The sequence below is a fragment of the Convolutriloba macropyga genome, chromosome 2 (genome assembly GCF_964194025.1).
Source record: "Convolutriloba macropyga chromosome 2, txConMacr16.3, whole genome shotgun sequence".
Taxonomy (NCBI): Eukaryota; Metazoa; Xenacoelomorpha; order Acoela; family Convolutidae; genus Convolutriloba; species Convolutriloba macropyga.
Window position 1 is genome coordinate 69,358,161 of NC_134469.1, and position 20,810 is coordinate 69,378,970.

General features: G+C 34.8%; 1 protein-coding gene across 1 annotated transcript in view; it reads left to right on the plus strand.

Moving 5' to 3' along the window:
* Positions 1 to 16,093, plus strand: part of LOC142334658 (ATP-binding cassette sub-family A member 2-like) — a 132,863-nt gene extending 116,770 nt beyond the window's left edge. The window contains exons 30-32 of the mRNA XM_075382867.1: positions 1,705 to 1,924; positions 5,634 to 5,771; positions 15,764 to 16,093. Of these exons, the coding sequence (XP_075238982.1) occupies positions 1,705 to 1,924; positions 5,634 to 5,771; positions 15,764 to 16,006 (601 nt within the window). The 3' untranslated portion in view covers positions 16,007 to 16,093. The remainder of the gene's footprint in view (positions 1 to 1,704; positions 1,925 to 5,633; positions 5,772 to 15,763) is intronic.
* The last annotated feature ends 4,717 nt before the right edge of the window (positions 16,094 to 20,810 follow it).

Sequence of the window (20,810 nt, forward strand, 5' to 3'; positions counted from 1 at the left end):
CAGGGGCCAGAAAGCGTCCTTAAGGGTTTGATAGTAAGTTTCTGAAAAAATTTTATTTGCCATGGAGTAGTTTTCATTTTTTTAATGATAAATTTTAGCGATAAAACGTGCGCTTTTTCAAGTTTCTTGAAATTTCTTGTCGGTTTTTAGGTTTTCCCAGCCTCCAGAGCCAATAATAACCTCCTCTAGGGTTTGATTATAGGTTACTGCATAGCTTGTAGGTTCAATGGATTGTTTTTCAAGATTTTAATATCAGCTATTTTAAAAAATATTCGCAATTTTTTTGAATTATATATCATTTTTTCTGTCAACAGGGTCCTAGGGACCTCCAAGATTTGATGATAAGCTGTCGCATAGTTTATGGAGTTAATGGAATGGTTATCAATAATTCAATGACTCCAGCTTTAGCAATTTTTTGATATATTTTAATTTTTAATAGCCACCCTCATCTCAGTCGGCTCATATAGCGCTCCTAGTTTTTTACTTCTTCGAATAAAAAATGTTTCGCTTTACCTCATTTTGCCGTTTTTTCAACATTTCGCGTGATGTCTTTTTGACTTCTCTAGGCTAGTTTCTCTCTTCTGTCATTCTGCTAAAAGTGATTTTGAACATCAGTTGCTCAGCAAAGCAATTCAAAATGAACAGAGTCCATATAAGAAATTGAAGTCAGAAGTAGAAACGGGATAAACCCATAAAGCCCAATTTTAGATGCCCGCTATTTGAGCGTCGTTCCTATAAGTCTTAGTTACCATCTCTAATGCTTATTGGTATTGATAGTAGCCCCTGTAGCCTCTCTCTAAGAAACAGAAGTACGTTATGTTCAGCTACGAAATGCCATCAAAATAAATCGTACTTAAAAATGTTTTTGTACAAATCTTTTTTTTTCATTTTCTTCTATTGTTTCAATCCCAATCATGCTTATTGGAATCAACGGCGGCTATTTTCCGGCAATCTGCCGGGTATGTTTCAAATTTTCTGAAAATTATTATGTTCCAAATTTATGCGTCTTCGTGAGCCAGTGAAACTATTTAAAGCTTGAAATAGGGATACTGGATAGTGTCGTAAGACAATGAATTATTTGCATTTTTTTAAAAATATTTTTGAATTTTTATCATTTTTTCCGTCACCAGGGTCCTAGGGACCTCCTCCAAGGTTTGATGATAAGCTGTCGCATAGTTTATAGAGTTAATGGAATGGTTATCAATATTTTAATGACTCGAGCTTTAGCAATTTTTTGATAAATTTTAATTTTGAAGTTTCTGAAAATTATTATGTTCCAATTTTATGCATCTTCGTGAGCCAGTGAAACTACTAAAAGCTTGAAATAGGGATACTGGTTAGTCTCTTAAGACAATGAAATGTTTTTGAAGTTTTTAATATCTTGACTTTTATCATACTTGTATCTGGTATTAGAACTAAACGTATTGTCGTCCAATTTAAAAGACTGAATCATATTTTTGATACTGATGAAACTGCGCACCAAATTGGAGTACATTTTGACTATTAGAAAATTATTTAGCTATCGTCAATTTCTCATATTTCTAGCTGTTTCAGTCCCAACGTCGGTCAACGGCGGCTGTGTTCCGATAATATGCCGTTCGAAAAAAATGTGCATTGTAGGTATTTTAGTTTAAGAGTGGTTAATTTATTTTACTTACAAATTCGATGAACAAGCAATGATTGTAGTGTTGATGTGGTCTTCAGGACTGTGATCTTCGCTTCAAACAGCATGGACGAGTGTGAGAGACTCTGTTCTCGATTGGCAATTATGGTGCGTGGAAGCTTCATTTCCTTAGGCAGCGTGAACTACCTCAAGAACAGACATGGAGATATGTACAACATCAAGTGTAGACTGGAACAGGGTGTGGACTTCTCCCTCATTGCCAATTTCATGAGGCAACACTTGCCACAGGCTGAGGTTGTGGTGAGTATTGACAGTCGTATCCGTGTAACACATCCTTTAGGAAGACAAATTTGTATCTCGTGAAACTTCAAAAACAAACAAAGTAGCTATAAATTACTAATCGTATTGATCTAAGGCGACAACAGTTTTCATCTTCGTTTAAAATCGCTTGAATTGGATCTTGTTGCTGTAGCAATAGATTCTCTCAGACGATGCTAGATGCATTTTGTGAGTACAAAATTGGTTGTTATACAGCATCAACAAGGGTGATCAGCTCTGATTGGGACTGGAGGTGCCTCAACCTCTTAAACAGTCGTTTTTTTCAAGCTAATTTAAGAGAAGAGGATATGTGGACAATGAGTGATAATTGGAAGTTCAAGCGTGGGACAAAGAAGTTAATAATCTCTCAATTCACAAGAACCGTTAAAAGTTGAACAACGCTTTGCTCTCCGTTCCTTTAAAAAATATTACCAAAAGTGAATCATTAACTTAGAATTGTAAGTGTTATTTCCCAAAATTCCCAAAATTTGAGGAATCGAAATGCAAAGGTATTAATTACACTATGGTACCAAAAAGCTACGTACATCATGATTTCTACTGTTGAAGCATGATTCATTTTTTGGTACCATAGTGTTTTTCAGAACGTTACAGTAGAACATAGTTTTAAGAATCAGAGATGGGAAAACACTCAATTTTTGAGATTATCTACTCTATTGCTGTAGGCTGAGCATTGCTATATTGCGGTACTCTTGGTATTGTTAACGGCTATTATTTAGGCGCTCTCATTTGACAATTCAAAGAAATTGATTTGTGTTGGGGCGCTGTCTTTTTTAAATAGCCGCGTCCTCAATTCTAGACGGCTATTATAGCGGCTCTCCTATTTTTTTTACAATTCAAAGAATTTGAATTGTATTGGGGCGCTGTGTTTTTTTAATGTGTTCACACATTTTTCACTGACTTTGATCTTTCAAAACGGGATAAACAGGTAAAGCCCAGCGGGCATTAAGATTCATTATAGGCCCAAAGTGGGCTTTAGTAGTCCTTCAACTGCTTAGAGTGCTGAAGTTGCTGGGATGGCCTTAATTTAAGGTTAAAAAGTCATTTTTAGGAGTTTTTGGGCTCAAAAATGGTGCAATTTTTCATGTTTTTTTTGTGATTTTTTGTGTTTTTTGTTCGATTAGTCTCAGGTTGAAGTTTTTAAAAGTCGATGAAGGACTTTTGCGAGACGAAAATACTTGTTATGACTTCTCCATTTTATGAGCTCTATCTTTTTGTACTACAAACACGCAAAATAATGCTAATTTGTTAAAGTTTTTAAATTTTTTCAAGTTTTTGAAAATTGAAACTCCTTAGTTGTTTCAATTCATGGGAGGCCGAAGGCGGCAATTTTTTGGCAATCTGCCGGCTAAGTGGATCGAAAAGCCGAGTAGTTTTGCGGCGTAAATTTTTTGGCTCTAATTTTAAAGTAGAGTGAGAGAACGGTGTTTGAACATAAATTTGCTTTCTCGCGAGTGATTTTTTGTTCAGATGCGGCAATTTCACTTCGATTTTTTTTCTATTTTTTTGATTGGATTTTATTCTAAATGGTGTTCCCAGTCCATTCATATTTCATTCTAGGCATAGTTTTTTGTTTGAACCAAATTTCCATTTCTCGCTGGTGGTTTTTTGTTCACATTCGGCATTTTGACATTGATTTTCTGTTTTTTTTCAATTTTGTTCTTATTATCTTAGAATTGGTTTTCCCAATTTACTCAGTCCGTTCTAGGTCTAGATTTTTGTGTAGTCAATGAAAATTATTTGAATTGTACGTCAGGACTTGTCCTGCTATGTTTTTTTAGTTCGCTTTACCTTTTGATTCGTTTTTCGTTTTACACATGTCACGGTTTTCACGCTTGAATTCTGACTTACTTCTTCATTTTTAACTGAATGGATTTTAAATTCTTTCGCGCATTGAATTACACAATGTGGTGAATACTTTCAGTCAAAAGAGCTAAATCAAAAGAGACCGCATAAACCGATAAAGCCCGGTCATTAAGTCTTGAGAATTAGGTTATCAAAGTTCATTAGAGTTTTTGCAAGCTGAAATTTGTACTGAGCCTGGTAGCTTTCAGTTTAGAAGCCGAATTAAGTTTAATTTTAGAATCTAACTGAAACTTCACGCCAAAGTCGATCATTTTTTTACACTGATAAAAAAACAGAAAAAAAATCTGTCAATTTGTCTCTTTCTTTGTCTGTTTCAATCCCGATGTGCATCAAGCGAGTCAACGGTGGTTATTTTCCGGCAATCGTGGGCTATGTTTTTTGTTTCGTCTGACAATTCTTTTGTTTTCATGCTACTGATGAAAGACAAAGTGATGGAAAATCGTTGAAAAATATTGCGAAAAGAAAAATCTTTTAGTAATAGGTAATAATAAGTGGAATCAACGACACTGAAACAAGTGACTAAATATAAAAACATGATTATTAACATCTTAAAATTTTTATAATATAGTAAAAACAGTCGAAAATGGTAACATCCGTTACTAAAACCTGTAAGGGAAACGTCACAAAATTAACAACAGCTGAGATCATTATTCATAACTCACTAAAGCTGTACTGAAAAGGTCAAAGCCAAAGAGTCATTAGCTAAGAGTGATCGCAAAACCAGTTTCTTTTATGTCTTTGATGTTTAGCAGATGTTTGATGGTACTTGTCATTTAGAAGACAAGACAACAAAAAATCCATTGAATTTTGTTGATCAAATAAATTGATAATAAAATGCAATTGAATAGTGATTCAAGTTCCCTTAAGACTCCACGAAAAGCCAATGGGAAGTTGAACAGTTCATACAAACAGAACTGGAAAGTTTTCAATATTTTCTAAAAATTCATTGAAAAAAATTGAAAAGACGGGTAACATTCTCAGGTAACACTCATATTTTTCATATGGTCATTTTTTTTAAAACAAATGGTATCAAAGTCATTAGCTTTTTGAAGTTTTAAAAGAAATGAAAATTTGTATTACTAAACGACATTTATTACTTTTGTTATCCCTCAAGAAAAAGTTAACATTAAAACAGCCAAAGTGAGAAAACTCTCGCTCTTGAAAACCGAAAAAAACTCGTTTTAACACAATTTCTTTACTCGCATTTAAAATTAGAAAGGGAGGTTTTACGCCTTGAATGTAATCGTTTTTTCGCTGTCTTCACTAGTTGGGCGTGATTAATATCTCCACTCTTTTGTTTGATCACTCCAATTAGCAAAATGTGATAAAATTTAAATCAAATAAACAATCAGGAGATCAAAAAATTGAAAATGTTTCTTCGACAATCGAATCAGTTTTTCAAATGTTTTTCAATGATACCAGTTTTGTATCTCTAGGCGAAAAATATGCGTCGACAAAAATTAATTTCACAAAAATGCCAGGGTACTATGAAGTTCCTAACCAACAAATAAATTTGGACGTTGGAAAAATGATGAGATGAAACCCAACAAAAAAGTGTATTTTTTATACCGTTCGTTTCTCTTTGGAATTTTCTTGCTGTAGCAAAATCAATGTATTTTTTTACTACTGCCCCCTTCGTGTCAATGCACAAAACACATTGTTCTTCATTCTATGACCCCTATCCCTAACATAATATCATCACCCCTCATCCGCTGAATGAGTCTTAAACAAAGGCCAGAAAATATTTACAAAGGATTTTTCGTCTGTTATGTGGATATGAGTTAAATACACCATAGTTATTTTTCAGGAGGAGCATTTCAATGTTATCACATACGAAGTGTCCGCTGAGCACCTGAACCTGCCCCGACTCTTTTCTCTCCTAGGAAGTCATAAGACCAAACTGGGAATAGTGGACTACAGTGTCAGTCAGAAAACACTGGAAATGGTTAGTCGAATTCAATCAATTAATCTAGCACGCCCTCTTGAACATCTTTATCTTGCTATGTTTAACCTGCATGTTAAACAACAACACCTGTGGAGCCACTGATATTGATATGTATCAGATTTTTGGATTACCTCCCAAAAGGGAAACATCTGTAATGTGGCTCAATCTGACCTGAAGGGCTATCATCAGTCTAAGTAACTTAAGTAATACTCGAACATTTAGTTCTCAATAAACGTTTTAGCAGCAATTATAAGGGTTTTTTGCAGCTTTTTAATTGCTCTTAATTGAGATTTGTAGCAACTTTTTTAGTCCTGAGGTCCCGTGGTCTTCTGCGATTTTTTTGCTTGGCCGATTTTTTGTGTGTGAATCTCGGATGGCATTAAGTAGCTCTGTTAGAGACTTACGCTTTAATAGTCTATAATTATGCGATTAACCGAAACTGTTTGAGGAGACAATTTTATGGTGTGAAGCCCGTCCACCATCCTACACCTGGCGATTTGAAACCCCCTCTCAATGCTTGAATCCCTACCCCTAATGATAGCATCCCTAAGCTCCAGCTGGTTACTACCTAAGCCAACCGATCGCCGTTCGTTTGCAATTGGTCCGACGTTAGTGCGGTTATGTTTTGCAATTATACTGCGTTTTTTTATATAAAATAACTTCTTGCAAACTGGTATTAAATGTCATTAACTGGTAAAGCTTGAGTGCATTAAGTTACTCAGCAGTTCTCTAAGAGCCTTACTACTCTCTAAGTAGTAAATTAACGAAACTGTTGGATAGAGATAAATTCGTGGTGAACATCCCAACCAGGCTGCGCAAGAGCAATGTCATGGTGTAAATGGCGATTGTGTTTGGATTGCCCCCTCAGTGAGTGATGTAGGCTTTCGTAGCTTCAGTTAGCGACTAAAAAGACCAATCCTTCCTCCCAAGTCATTTACGAGCGGTTTAACCGAATACATTATTTTATTAACAGCCGCAGTCAGCCTCTCAAAGGCTATTATTTCTTTTTAATAGCCGCCCTCAACTTCTCAGCCGGCTATTATAGCGCTCCTGTTTTTGTAATAACCACCCTCATCTTCTCAGCTGGCGATTATAGCGCTCCTATTTTTTTACGACTCGAAGAGGAGTCTTGGAGAAGCCCTTTGAGAGAGCGAGAAATTGATGTGTGGAAACATTTTCTCTAAGCGAGCAAAATTTTTTTGTTCACGTGTGGCTTTTAAAACATTTTTTGCAACTTTTGATGGTTATGAGGTTTGATTATGATATTGTATTAGTTTTAGGCTTGTTTTGATAGGAATTGAAGGTTTCAAGTAGTTAATTTGAGTTTAATGCTAATTTTGAGGTTTTTGATCGGTTTTGCTGATTTTTAGACGAAATTTAATGATTTTTTGCCTGTTCTTTTTAATAGCCGCCCTCATCTTCTCAGCCGGCTATTATTGCGCTCGTATTTTTTTTACTTTGTCAAACTTTTTTTCGCTTTAACATTTTGCCGCTTTTTCGACATTTTGCGTGAAATATTTTTGACTTCTCTAGGCTAGTTTCTCTCTTCTCTCATTCTGCTAAAAGTGAATTTGAACATCAATTGCTAAGCAAAGCAATTCAAAATGAACAGAGTCGGTATAAAAAATTGAAGTCAGAAATAGAAACGGGATAAACCCATAAAGCCCAATTTTAGATGCCCGCTATTTGAACGTCGTTCCTATAAGTCTTAGTTACCACCTCTAATGCTTATTGGTGTTGATAGTAGCCCCTGTAGCCTCTGTCTAAGAAACAGAAGTATGTTCAACTACAAAATGCCATCAAAATAAATCGGACTTAAAAAATATTTTTGTACAAAAATTTTTTTTTTCAATATTCTATTCGTTCAATCCCAATTATGCTTATTGGAATCTACGGCGGCTATTTTCCGGCAATCTGCCGGGTATGTTTTAATGCTTTAAGTCCGATTTGAATAGAAGCTTTTTACTTAAGGAGTATTCAGTTACCAATTGACTAAAGTTTTCTTGGTATAAATCATTTTTTTTTCTTAGGAAAAGTGACAGAAAAATTGAGAAACTTTAAACCTGTTTTCTTATTTTGTTGCAGTTTTTTTGAAAAAATCTTAGACTAGTTTCTTAGCCTATTATCACTTGCCCATTGTTTTGCGAGCTTTTTATTGCTCTAATTGCAAAGGAGTTTTTTCGGCTTGTACTGTTGAAAAAAAGGCATTAAATTTTTCTAGTTTTTTTGTTCAATTTGTTTTTGAATGCCGTCTCTATTCTTCTTTAAATTTTTATGGCATTTGTGAGCGTTCAGGGTTCACAATTGTTGCTTTAGTTTTTGCAGTTTAAAGTATGGGCAATTTTCTCCTTCGAGTTGTTTCCAGAATTCTTCCGGCTATGTTTTTCATTTCGTCGAACAAAAAAAATGTTTCGCTTTACCTCATTTTGTCGCTTTTTCAACATTTTACGTGAAATGTTTTTGACTTCTCTAGTTTAGTTTCTCTCTCTCCTCGCATTCTGCTTAAAGTGATTTTGAACATCAGTTGCTCAGCAAAGCAATTAAAAATGAATAGAGTGTGTATAAAAAATTGAAGTCTGAAATAGAAACTGGATAAACCATAAAGCCCAATTTTAGATGCCCGCTATTTGAACGTCGTTCCTACAAGTCTTAGTTACCACCTCTAATGCTTATTGGTGTTGATAGTAGCCCCTGTAGCCTCTGTCTAAGAAACAGAAGTATGTTCAACTACGAAATGCCATCAAAATAAATCGGACTTAAAAAATATTTTTGTACAAAAATCTTTTTTTTTCAATATATTCTATTCGTTCAATCCCAATCATGCTTATTGGAATCTACGGCGGCTATTTTCCGGCAATCTGCCGGGTATGTTTTAATGCTTTAAGTCCGATTTGAATAGAAGCTTTTTACTTAAGGAGTATTCAGTTACCAATTGACTAAAGTTTTCTTGGTATAAATCATTTTTTTTCTTAGGAAAAGTGACAGAAAAATTGAGAAACTTTAAACCTTTTTTCTTATTTTTTTGCAGTTTTTTTGAAAAAATCTTAGACTAGTTCCTTAGCCTATTATCACTTGCCCATTGTTTTGCGAGCTTTTTATTGCTCTAATTGCAAAGGAGTTTTTTTCGGCTTGTACTGTTGAAAAAAAGGCATTAAATTTTTCTAGTTTTTTTGTTCAATTTGTTTTTGAATGCCGTTTCTATTCTTCTTTAAATTTTTTTGGAATTTGTGAGCGTTCAGGGTTCAGAATTGTTGTTTTAGTTTTTGCAGTTTAAAGTATGGGCAATTTTCTCCTTCGAGTTGTTTCCAGAATTCTTCCGGCTATGTTTTTCATTTCGTCGAACAAAAAAAATGTTTCGCTTTACCTCATTTTGTCGCTTTTTCAACATTTTGCGTGAAATCTTTTTGACTTCTCTAGTTTAGTTTCTCTCTCTCCTCGCATTCTGCTTAAAGTGATTTTGAACATGAGTTGCTCAGCAAAGCAATTAAAAATGAATAGAGTGAGTATAAAAAATTGAAGTCTGAAATAGAAACTGGATAAACCATAAAGCCCAATTTTAGATGCCCGCTATTTGAACGTAGTTCCTATAAGTCTTAGTTACCATCTCTAATGCCTATTGGTATTGATTGTAGCCTCTTTCTATGAAATAGACGTATGTTCAACTACAGAATGCCATCATAATAAATCGGACTTAAAAAATGTTTTTGTACAAAAAATTTTTTTTCAATATCTTCTACTCTTTTTCAATCCCAATCATGCTTATTGGAATCTACGGCGGCTATTTTCCGGCAATATTCCGTGTATGTTTACATAAGTCACAACTTGATTTCCAGATTTTTTCTGCTGGTGTTTCCAGCTTAGTGGGTGCATATTATTTGCAACCCCTAGGCGCACATGCTACTGCTGTGTAACTGGAGGGTGCATAATGTACGGGGGGGGTTGGTAGTTTTTTGCGTCTCTAAAAGGTTATCAAGTACACCCCCCTATGAATTAAAATTCCCCGCCTGTGGTTGGAGAACGTGTTGACCTAGAAGTAAAATTGATTAGAATTGCTGGGTGAACATAGTTTGCTAAGCGCGGGAACTTTATTGTTCATCAGCTGCGTTGAGCGAATGACTTTTTAAGTTCAAAAATTTTTTTTACTGAAAAGTTTTTTTCACAGTAAAGCACATCTAGATAACCGTTTTAGCCGTTTTCCTCCATTTGGCCTATCTGTTTTGGTTGTTATGTATTTGTGAAAGTTTTATTGGAGCTGTAGAACTGTGTGTAATTTTAGAATCTAACCGAATATGCAGATTTTGCACATCAAATAATAAAAATTTGACACTTAGAAAAGTTATGTCAATTTCTATTTCTTAATTTTTTTCTTTTTCTGTTTCAATCCCGATGTGCGTTAAGGGGTCAACGGCGGCTGTTTGCTTCTTTCAGTTTTTGGCTTCTTCAATTAAGTCGAATTTTGGGTCTGTCAACGGACCTTCTTGTATTCAGTTTTTATGGTACCAACCCTTTATAAATAAAGCCTTCCTCACTTTTTGGCGTAGTTCTTTTTTTCAAAATTTATCCGAGTCCAAATTTATTTTCTGGATCTTTCTTTGGTTTGTTGGAATAAGGCTGTTTCGTTTTAACGCTCAACTTAATTCTCCATATTTTTTCATAATTGATTTTGAGAAGTGCGATGTAAATTTGCTCCATAATTTTTTGAGCGTTTTTTGTCACAAAAACTTTGTTTTGGAACTTCGATTTTGTTTTTATGCGCTCTAATTTGATTGAAATGATTCAATGGTTTTGGTGAACAGTGCAGAGTAAATAGTGAAATTTGTTTAATTTTTATAATGAAATTGTTTTATGAACTTTTGTTCTAATTTATCTTGAATTTATTTTTCAATTTAGCATTTGACATTTCAAAATTATGTCAATGCCTTTTTAACGTTTTTTGATTTTTGAATGCAGAGTTTCGGAATTCTAGCTGTTGGAGCGTTTTATTCTTCCTAACTAACTGTGGTATTTTAGTGGCCATAGTTTTTAGCTTTTTTCTGCCATCAATGTTTTAAAATTTTGATGATTTTTGCCTTTTTCCTTTTTTGCTATTGTTTTTCAAAAATAAAATGCAGCTCTCGGACCTGTTGTAAATAGTGCTACAGATCTATTGATGATTTTTCTGAGAAATTTCTGGTAGCTGTTTTGTTGTTTTGCTTCTGATTTTCAATCTGTTTTGTATCTTCCTGATGAGTTTAGTTTATCAAAGAAGTTTAATTCATTCAATCAAAGATTGCTTCGACCAGAGATATAAAAAACATTTTTGAAATGATCTGACAACAATATCGATCAATTGTTAAGTTGCCATAAAGCGATAGCTGAGGCTGTTATCGGCCGTCTCTTATTTCGTCAAGATTTTTGTTACGACCATTTGTCGGCACAATCAATTGAAATCATCTTTTTGTTCATTCGTTCATGCACTTTCAACTGATGGTTATTTCAGAGTTGAAGCTTGTTTGAGGGCGGCTAATGGAAGCAGCAATAAGTGAAACAGATTCTTAATCAAAATATAACATCTCAACGTTTACAAAAAAGGAATTTCATTTTTTGTATGTTTCTTTTTATCTTTTTGAGACTGCAAATATTCCAAGCTATTAAGGCTATTTTCTGGCACTCTGCTAGCTATGTTGTTTAATATACATTCTCCGGATTTTTTCAGTTCAGTTCCAAATTTCTAAGGTTTTTTGTTAGTCATTAGCTTTCTTGTTGACTGTTTTTATGCTGGAGTGAATTGCATTGATTCATGTATTCCAGAGCGCTTATATGAAGACAATATTAGTCGGATTTGGTTTTCTTTACTTGAGCTTTGTCCATCTTAAGTATTTTGGCTATTTTTTATCGTTACCAGATCGTCTGTTTTCAAGAATGAAATTTTGTTCTATTGAAAGTTTTCACTGCAAGTTTTCTGATTAACTACAAGTTTTTTCGTCGGGGATAGTTTTTGTCAATTGATTTATTTCTTTTCATTTTGCAATGGTTTCTGAAAGACTATGAAATGTTTATCATTGCGAAGGAATTGCCTTTGTGACGTCATTTTTCACTTTCATTAGATCGAGTTTTTGTTCATTCCCGTGATTAAAATTTCGGTAACACTCAAATTCTTATTAACTGCTTATTTTAAATGCTTGTTTTAATTGCTAACTTCATTTGACAGGAAATATCAGGAGATAACGTTCACTCAGTAAATCACTCTAATTGAAGTTTAGTTTAGGGCAACTAATTGAAACAGCGCATAATTTAACAAATCATGGGAACCGTTGGTGGCTATTTTCCGGCAATCTGTGGCGTTTTTTAATATTTTTGTGGCTACCCAATCAGTGCAGTCTTTAGATTAGACTCTTTAGTCATCGCTAAAAGTCAAATAATTTCTGCCATTTCGTGGTAATCATATATTTGTACAAAAGTGTATTTTTTGATATACTCAAAGGCGCACGAAAACGTTCAAAAGATGCCAAATTCAACAAAGGGACAACAGAAGAGTCTAAAAGTGAAATAAATGTAATCAGAACATAAGGAATAAACATAATTTTGTTTGGATGTAAACGGAATAACCCCGGAAATTTGAGATGCTAGATGTATAAAAATTTTAAGAAAATTAAATGAAACCACATTCAAAGCGGGAACTTTCAGCGAAGCTTCAGTACCCATTCTAAGTATTCAATTGTTTATCAGCCGTCCTCATTTTCTCAGCCGTCTACTATAGTGCCCGTATTTTTTTTAACTTTGTCGAATTAAAGTTTGTTTTGCTTTACCTCATTTTGCTGCCTTTTCGACATTTTACAGGAAATCTTTTTGGCTTCTCAAGGCTAGTTTTAGTCTGCGCTCACTCTGCTCAAAATGCAGCAATTGCCGAGCTAGGCAATCTGAAATGAACAGAATCTGTATGAGAAACAATCAGAAATAGAAACGGATGAACCCATAAAGCCCAGTTTTAGATGCGCTCTACTTGAACTTTGTTCTTAGTTGTCATCCCTAAGTTGTCTTCTGTATTGCCCATTGATTTTGATGCAAATCCCTGTGTCCTCTCATTAAGAAATCGGAGTACTAAAAAATCCGATCAAAATAACGAGCACTTAAGAATGTTTTTTCACTTAAGCAATCTTTTCATTTTTAATAGCCGTCAGCCTCTCAAACGGCTATTATTTGGGCGCTCTCCTTTTTTTAAATTCACTTTGACTTTTGATCACGTTTTTCGCTTTACGACTTTCACGCTTGACTTCTGACTTAATTCACTCTTTGTTTCAACTGAATGGATTTTAATTTCTTTTATGCATTGAATTACACAATATAGTGAATACGGTCAATGTCAAAAGAGCAAAATCAAAAGAGACGGGGTAAAACGATAAAGCCCGGGCATTAAGTCCTTAACAACTACGTTATCAAATTTCATTAGAGTGTTTTGATAGCTAATATCGGTATTAAGCTTAGTAGCTTTCAGTTTAGAAGCTGAAATAAGTATAGTTTTAGAATCTAAAACTAACACTCCACGCCAAATTAGAACACTTTTTGACTCTGTAAAAAAACAAACAATTCTTTCAATGTGTCTTTTTTTTCTTTTTCTGTTTAATTCCCGATATGTATCAAGCGCGTCAACGGCGGCTATTTTCCGGCAATTTGTCGGCTATGTTTCTTCTGTTCTTTCAATCCGAATGGTTGCCAGGAATGGCGACTATTTTCCGGCAATCTGCCGGGTATGTTTTAAATTGCTCTCAATTATTTTAGTCTTGTTCTTTTTTATGCAATGTTTTCGCTTGACCGTCCACCACTCACACTTCCCCCAGTCCACCATCTTCCACCTGGTGATTTGGACCCTCATTACGTCCAGTCATACCCCCACCACTCCCCCCGCTCCACTAAATACCCACCCATCCCAATGCTAGCAGCTCTAAGCCGCAACTGGCTACTAACGGAAGGTTATGTTTTCAATTTTTGTTGCTCCATATTTGATTGTAGAGAAAACCGTACGCAAGAGATAAGAAATTTTTGTGATTTCCGTTTATAGTATCGGGAGTAAATTAGTTCAGGCATGAGCTTTCATATAGCGCAGCTGAAAATTGTGTTTTAGCAAAAGGCTTCTTTGACTTGTTTTTGTGTCCAACGCGCGGCGAGAATATTATAAGAGTAGGTACTTTATTGAAGTCAAAAAGAAAAGTACAAGAAATTGTTCATTTCTTATGTATAGTGTATTTTCACAAAAAATTTTTTGCGCACAGTGTGTGTTTGCTTTACTGAGATTGTTAGTAATGCTCAACACTGCTGTTTGGTTTAGAGATTGTTTTTTGTGCTATTACAGTAGTTTTGTTCTTGAACAAAAAACTTGAACAAAAATCTTGAACAAAAGTTTTGGGTTTTTAGGATTTTGGGTCATATTTGATTTGTATAAACTCCGTCATATTACAAACAGCGAAGGAGAGATGCAATGGGACGTTTATCATTTTTTAACAGGTACCAATTTGTCTCACCAGAAACGTAGTTAAGAAATCTTATTAAGCCGTTTTTCATGTTAATGTCATTGAATTGCCAATATTTTGACCAGAAAAAATGTTAAAAAATGTAAATTATGACATAGTAAATTTTTTTAAGGTAAATGACTGTGCTCACTCTAAATGACTTTTTATGACTAACATTAAGGTCACTTTTAATCTTTTCAATGCCATTAAAGGAGTTCTATATAATGAAGACGGTGCATGACCAAGCATGACGACCAAAATAATAACCTTTTCATTTTTTAAAATAAATTTACGTAACTTATACAGCTCAACGTAACTTATTCTTTGCAGGTAAATCTATTATTCAGATATTGCGATGAGCTGCCGGCTATATTAGAAACCCACTGTCAACCTCTCAACGACTATTATTTAGGCGCTCTCGTTTTTTACAAGTAAGGAGTTTGAATTGTATCGAGGTGCTTCCTGTTTTGAAAAGGATTTTTTCAAGATCTTTTTGATGATTTTTGAAGTCTCGAGTGATGATTTTGGTTAGGTCGAAACAGGAAGTGGAGCAAAACAGCGAGTGGTTTTTTGATGAATTTTGATTCACTGGCAGAGTGAGAACAAGGTGTTTGAACAAAAATTCCTCGATTTTTGATTTTTTTGTTAATGTGCGGCAATTTTACTTCTGATTTTTCAATAGGTATCTTTCGAGTTTCTTATCGCGTTTTTTTTTCTAAATTTTCGAATCAATCCGTAGTCAATTCTTTGTGTACTCTTTTGTTCAGTCGATGAAAGTTCTTTGAACTGTAGTTCAGCTCTTGTCCTGCCACGTTTTTACCTTTTCGTTTTTATGTAAGTCACCACTTTCTCATTTGATTTCTGACTTACCTCAATCACTGTTTCAACTGAATGGAATTTAAAATTAAAGCTGCAATATAATTTAAGCAAAATTTAAGCAGCGTAAATATGTTCAAGTTCAAAAAGCGAAACGAAAAGAAGCGTGATAAACCTCTAAAGCCCGGGCTTGAAGACTTAATGTTCAAAGACTTTCAGTGCATTAAGTTATTAAAATTCTGTAGAGTATACTGTTAGTTGATATTAATATAAAGCTTTTTTTAATCCGTTTTATAGGTTGAACACGTCATGTTATCGAATCTAAGGGAACTGCTGAGCAAATTAGAAAACTTTCTGACTCTTCGACAGTTTTTTTCCAATTGTTTGAATCCCAACTTCGGTCAGTGGGGTCAACGATGGCTGTGTTCCGACTATCTGCCGCCTCTGCCTTTGAATGTAACCACAAACTGTATAACCACAATTCGGCTCAGTTGAGTAAATCACGCTAAATTTAAGTCCTACGACCATGAATTTTGCGTCAGATTCTTGCACCTGTTGGTATGCTCAGTTTGTTGATGTGCGGTCATTCGGCTATTTTTGTTTCCTGTGTACCTTTCAGTTGTAAAGCATCAGTTCGATCTGTACTTGTATATGTAAGCTATATATCTTCATCAGCGTGTATTTTTCTAGGGTTACATGAACATTCTACGACGAGAACTCTTGCTGGAACAACAGAACAAGAAATCAAATTTGACAGCGGGGGGCAATTCGCCGTCCCTTAAAGCTAGCATGACACGTGATGCGAACTATAATTCCTCATCTTCCTCGACTCGTTCTTCTGGGCTAAGTTCGCGGGCCAACTTTGTTCGGGCTCTGAGGCAAGACCAACAGACTGGTCACCGACTGGCCACCCATGCAGAGACCTCTTCGTAAAAGCAGTTACCATCATAACCTGATTAATATAGCTGCGCGTAGCTCTTGGTTTTTTCATAGAACTTATTAGGTCAGTTCGTCATTTCATCCTGCTATTAAACTTTTTCTTGCGCTCATTAACTTTGAGTTTTCAGATGATCATAGATAACTTGACGAGCTGTCTAAATAACTTTTATAAGTCAAAGTTAACTTCACGAGAAGGCGCTCGTGGTTGGTTTCAAGTTCAGTGTGGGACATTCTAATGAAAACTGCATACATTTCTATTGATTTGAGGTAGCCAGATTCAAAATTAAATGGAAGTTTTTTAATAATTTAGCAGATGCGGTCAATTATGTTGGTTTCTATCTGTATGCCACTACCGCAAGTTATCGCGCAGCTAAATTGGGCAATCTACCGGTTATATTTAGTTGGTTGCTCTTATCCTCTCTTTTCGTTGTATTGTTTATGCAGTATGCCTTTTCAGTTGCACCTTCTAAGTTATTATTTTTTCGCAAATCGTGGAACTCAATTTATGCAACTTATCCAATTCGTCTCCAACAACAATCATCACAAATTTGTACCTCGTTTGTAAATCAATTGTGTTAAAATGAACGTTAATTAGCACCATTATTAGTATTAGTGTAACCTGCAATTTCATTTCAATTAGAGTATTATATCTGCCTTGATTTATATGGAATCAATTATTGATGTCTATTCATATTGTATTCAGTCTCTTTTAAATTATTTCAACATATCCTCCAAAAAGTATTTGCTATCTAAAGTCAAAAATATTTAATCTACCAAGACCAAAAAATGTTAATTCTGCACGTAAATGATAATCGACACTCAATTGGGGGCGTGCAAGCTAAAAGTAACAAAAAACGTGCCATTCTTAAACCTGCAAACAAACTATTTCTCAGTAAACCTGCAAATCGAGCAAAAATGAACAAAGAATGTAAGTACTTTTTGAGGATTATTAGAACTAAATGATTGTAAGCCACTAAATCAGGTGCTATCAATGTGAACATTGTTTCTGTAGTTACGTGTCTAACTATTTTTGTTCAAGTTAATTCTTAGGAAAATTACCTTTTTTATTCCGGAGGCTACAAATTACAAACTGGTGAGTGTGGATTCAATGTTAAATTGTGGGATTATGCAGGCGCAATACGGCGAAAATTGACCAGTTCTGGATTCAAACGCATCTTTAACTTGTAAGCCTAGTTTGCTAATTACTACAGCAACTGGTCTTATGCTCTCAAACTTGGGCATCTTTCTTGTTCCGCAAGGCTTCATTTATCTAGCCAAGTTTATTACAATTCAAAGGGTTTGGGTTGTATTGGTGATCTTTTAAATAGCATTTTTCATGATTTTTGATTGCAAATAAGAGTAGTGATTTTCGTCACGCCGAAACACGAAGTGTAGCGAAAAAGCGAGTGATTTTGCGGCGTAAAATTTCTTCGCTCTAATTTTTAAGCAGAGTGAGAAAACGGTGTTTGAACAAAAAATTGCTTTCTCGCTAGTGATTTTTTGTTCACATGCGGCAATTTCACTTTGTTTACTGTTTTAGATTTTTTAGATCGGATTTTTTTTGTGGAAGCGGTTTTCCCGATTCACTCAGTCCGTGCTGTGTTTAGTTTTGATGTTTAGTCAATGTAAATTCTTTGCAATGAACGTCACGAATTGTCCGGCTAAGATTTTTAAGATCTGTTCACGCTTTTTTCGGCTTTTTCACGTGTGAGCACGTCAAATTACAGTTGTAATTTTAGTCTCACTGAAGTACTAAAAGGAGCGAAAATTTCAGTAGGATTAAGGCATGCTTTTCAAACTGCTTTTGAAGTGTAGTCAGAGTTGGTGTCTGAACAATTATAGCGCTCCTTACAATTCAAAGAATTTGAATTGTATTAAGGCGCTGTCTTTTTTCAAGATCTGTTAACATATTTTCATGATTTTTGAAGTCGATTTGGAGTAGTGATTTTGGTCACGCTGAAACAGGAAGTGTAGCGAAAAAGCGAGTGATTTTGCGGCGTAAAATTTCGTCGCTCTAATTTTTAAGCAGAGTGAGAAAACAGTGTTTGAACAAAAAATTTTTTTCTCGCTAGTGATTTTTTGTTCACATGCGGCAATTTCACTTTGTTTACTGTTTTAGATTTTTTTAGATTGGATTTTGTGGAAATGGTTTTCCCAATTCACTGACAGTCCGTTCTGCGTCTAGTTTTGATGTTTAGTCAATGTAAATGCTTTGAAATGAACGTCCTAAATTGTGCGGCTATGATTTTTAAGATCTGGATTTGCTTTTTCGGCTTTTTCACGTCAGTGAGAAGTCAAATTACAATTGTAATTTTAGTCACGCTGAAGTCCTAAAAGGAGCAAAACTTTGAGTAGGATTAAGGCATGCTTTTCCGACTACTTTTGAAGTGGAGTCAGAGTTGGTGTTTGAACAATTATACCGCTCCTATTCTTACAGTTCAAAGATTTTGAATTGTACTAAGGGGCTGTCTTTTTTTAGATCGGTTCACATATTTTTATGACCTCTAATATCAAATTGGAGTAGTGATTTTGGTTATGTCGAAGCAGGAAGTGTAGCGAAAAAGCGAGTGATTTTGCGGCGTGAAATTTCTTCGCTCTAATTTTAAAGCAGAGTGACACAACGGTGTTTGAACAAAAATTCGTTTTTTCGCTAGTGATTTTTGTTCAGTAGAAGTGTAGTCAGAGTTGGTGTCTGAACAATTATAGCGCTCCTTACAATTCAAAGAATTTGAATTGTATTAAGGCGCTGTCTTTTTTCAAGATCTGTTAACATATTTTCATGATTTTTGAAGTCGATTTGGAGTAGTGATTTTGGTCACGCTGAAACAGGAAGTGTAGCGAAAAAGCGAGTGATTTTGGGGCGTAAAATTTCGTCGCTCTAATTTTTAAGCAGAGTGAGAAAACAGTGTTTGAACAAAAAATTTTTTTCTCGCTAGTGATTTTCTGTTCACATGCGGCAATTTCACTTTGTTTACTGTTTTAGATTTTTTTAGATCGGATTTTGTGGAAATGGTTTTCCCAATTCACTGACAGTCCGTTCTGCGTCTAGTTTTGATGTTTAGTCAATGTATATGCTTTGAAATGAACGTCCTAAATTGTGCGGCTATGATTTTTAAGATCTGGATTTGCTTTTTCGGCTTTTTCACGTCAGTGAGAAGTCAAATTACAATTGTAATTTTAGTCACGCTGAAGTCCTAAAAGGAGCAAAACTTTGAGTAGGATTAAGGCATGCTTTTCCGACTACTTTTGAAGTGGAGTCAGAGTTGGTGTTTGAACAATTATACCGCTCCTATTCTTACAGTTCAAAGATTTTGAATTGTACTAAGGGGCTGTCTTTTTTTAGATCGGTTCACATATTTTTATGACCTCTAATATCAAATTGGAGTAGTGATTTTGGTTATGTCGAAGCAGGAAGTGTAGCGAAAAAGCGAGTGATTTTGCGGCGTGAAATTTCTTCGCTCTAATTTTAAAGCAGAGTGACACAACGGTGTTTGAACAAAAATTCGTTTTTTCGCTAGTGATTTTTGTTCAGACGCTGCAATTTCACTTTGTTTAATGTGTTTTAGCTTTTTTAGATCGGATTTTTTTGTGTAAATGGTTTTCCCAATTTACTCAGAGTCCATTCTGTGTCTAGTTTTGATGTTTAGTCAGTATAAATTCTTTGAATTGAGCGTCAGATTTTGTCCGGCTATGATTTTTAAGATTGTTCACGCTTTTTCCGGCTTTTTCACGTCAGTGAGACGTCAAATTACAGTTGTAATTTTAGTCACGCTGAAGTAGTAAAAGGAGCGATAATTTGAGTAGGATTGAGGCATGTTTTTTTCAAACTACTTTTAATGTGGAGGCAGAGTTGGTGTTTGAACAAATATAGCGCTCCTATTTTTACAATTCAAAGATTTTGAATTGCATTGGGGCGCTGTCTTTTTTTAAGATCTGTTCACACATTTTCATGATTTTTCAATTCAATTTGGAGATGTTATTTTGGTCATGCGGAAATAACAAGTGGAACAAGAAAGTGAGTGATTTTGCGGCGGGAAATTTGTTTGCGCCAATTTTAAAGTAGAGCCAGAGAACGGTGTGTAAACAAAAATTCACTTTCTTGCAGGTGGTTTTTTGTCCACATGCGGCAATTGCACTTTGATTTTTACTGTTTTTTTTCTATTTTTTCTATCGGATTCTTTTTTAAATGGTTTTTCCAACCCATTCATAGTTCATTCTAGGCTCATTTTTTTTGTTTGAATCAAATTTCCATTTCTCGCTGTTAGGTTTATGTTCAAATGCGGCATTTTGAATTTGATTTTCTGTTTTTTATCTGATTTTTTTTCGAAATGGCTTTCCAAATTCACTCAAAGTCTGTTTTAGGTCTAGTTTTGTTATTTATTCATTGTAATTTTTTTGAATTGAACGTCAGTACTTTTACAGCTATGATTTTTATGTTTTTTTCACGCTTTTGTTGGGCTTCTTCACGTCAGTGAGAGGTCAAATTACAGTGGTGATTTTAGTCACGCTGAAGTACTAAAAGGAGCGAAAATTAGAGTAGGATTAGGGCATGCTTTTTTCATATGAATTTGAAAGTGAAGTCAAAATTGTTTGAACAATTATAGCGCTCCTATGTTTACAATTCAAAGAATTTGAATTGTGTTGGGGCGCTGTCTTTTTTTAAGATCTGTTTACATATTTTCATGATTTTTGAGGTCAAATTGGAGTAGAGATTTTGGTAACGCCGAAACAGGAAATGGAGCAAAAAGGCGAGTGGTTTTGCAGCTTAAATTTTTTCGCTTTAATTTCAAAATCGAGT